Genomic DNA, 1,424 nt, shown 5'->3' on the forward strand with positions numbered 1-1,424 from the left:
CATCTATCTATCTATCATCTATCTATCTATCTATCTATCTATGTATCTATCTATCATCTATCATTTATCTATCTATCTATCATCTATCTATCTATAATCTATCTATCTATCTATCTATCTATATCTATCTATCTATCTATCTATCTATCATCTATCTATCATCTATCTATCATCTATCATCTATCTATCTATCATCTCTCTATCATCTATCTATCTATCTATCTATCTATCATCTATCTATCTATCATCTATGTATCTATCTATCATCTATCTATCATCTATCTATCTATCTCTATCTATATATATATCTATCTCTATCTATCTCTATCTATCTATCTATCTATCTATCTATCTATCTATCTATCTATCTATTATCTATCTATCATCTATCATTTATCTATCTATCTATCATCTATCGATCTATCATCTATCTATCATCTACCGACTATCTATCACCTACCTATCTGTATGCATGCACCTACCGTCTGTCTATCACCTACCGTCTGTCTGCCTACATCTCCACTGACCTACCAACCACCTGTCCATGTACCCTCTGACGCTTGTCAATCACCCTCCTACCCTCTCTCTCTCTGCATGCACCCACCGCCCATCACCTACATGCCTGCCTGTCTCGGTGCTTCCTAGCTGCAGGCTGCTCACCCCCGGGGCCCTGGGCAAGTCTGTGGGCAGCCTGCAGTTTCCCAGCTGGGGGCGTTCCCGGCAGGTGCTGGGTGGAGCCCAGGGTTAAGCTCAGCCCTGCAGAGTATGCCCCACCTCGGAGCCCCGTTCCGGACGCCCACAGTGCCCAGAGCGAGAGCTCAGCCTGCACACCGGAGGCATGACCTCGGGCCGGCACGACCCCCGCCCTGCTCCAAGCCGGTGTCCTCTGGCTCCCCTTCACCCGGCCACGCAGCACAGCCCACTCGCCCTGCCACGGCTCACTGCCCGATGAGGCTCAGGGCGTCCTGTCGCTCACACGGGGCCGTCCCACATGTCTGCCCTGAGGTCCCAGCCCAGCACACCGGCTCTGCCAGTCCTCGGCTGCCCCCCAGCCGGCCCCGGGGTACGGCCAACACCGGACACACCACGCCCACCTCACGGCTTCGGCCAGGTGGCCCCAGCAGGGGTAGGTGGACCGGGCCAGGTACTGGAGCATGTGGCACTGCGACATCGGGCCGCACCTGGTGAGGAAGGTTCCGGACAGCTCCGTGTTGTGATAGAGCGCTGAAAGTGAACAGATCGGACGGGCACAGAGATGGGGGTGCTACACATCCCACCAGGGTGGCCCAGGACAGACCCGGGACAGCTACTGGCTACCAACACGGCCCACTGCTGGCTTCTGACGCCCACGTTTTACTGGAAACGAGCCACGCCTGCCGGGTGACGGGAGGGCGGGCTCCCTGGGTGGGGGCCGACGGGACACA

General features: G+C 53.5%; 1 protein-coding gene across 1 annotated transcript in view; it reads right to left on the reverse strand.

Moving 5' to 3' along the window:
- The window catches only part of ASMT (acetylserotonin O-methyltransferase), a 14,718-nt gene extending 13,376 nt beyond the window's left edge, over window positions 1-1,342 (reverse strand). Inside the window, exon 1 of the mRNA XM_006164518.1 lies at window positions 1,095-1,342. Coding sequence (XP_006164580.1) covers window positions 1,095-1,171 — 77 coding nt within the window. The 5' untranslated portion in view covers window positions 1,172-1,342. The remainder of the gene's footprint in view (window positions 1-1,094) is intronic.
- Between the last annotated feature and the right edge of the window lie 82 nt (window positions 1,343-1,424).

This window comes from Tupaia chinensis, unplaced genomic scaffold (assembly GCF_000334495.1).
Source record: "Tupaia chinensis unplaced genomic scaffold, TupChi_1.0 Scaffold143644_1, whole genome shotgun sequence".
NCBI lineage: Eukaryota > Metazoa > Chordata > Mammalia > Scandentia > Tupaiidae > Tupaia > Tupaia belangeri.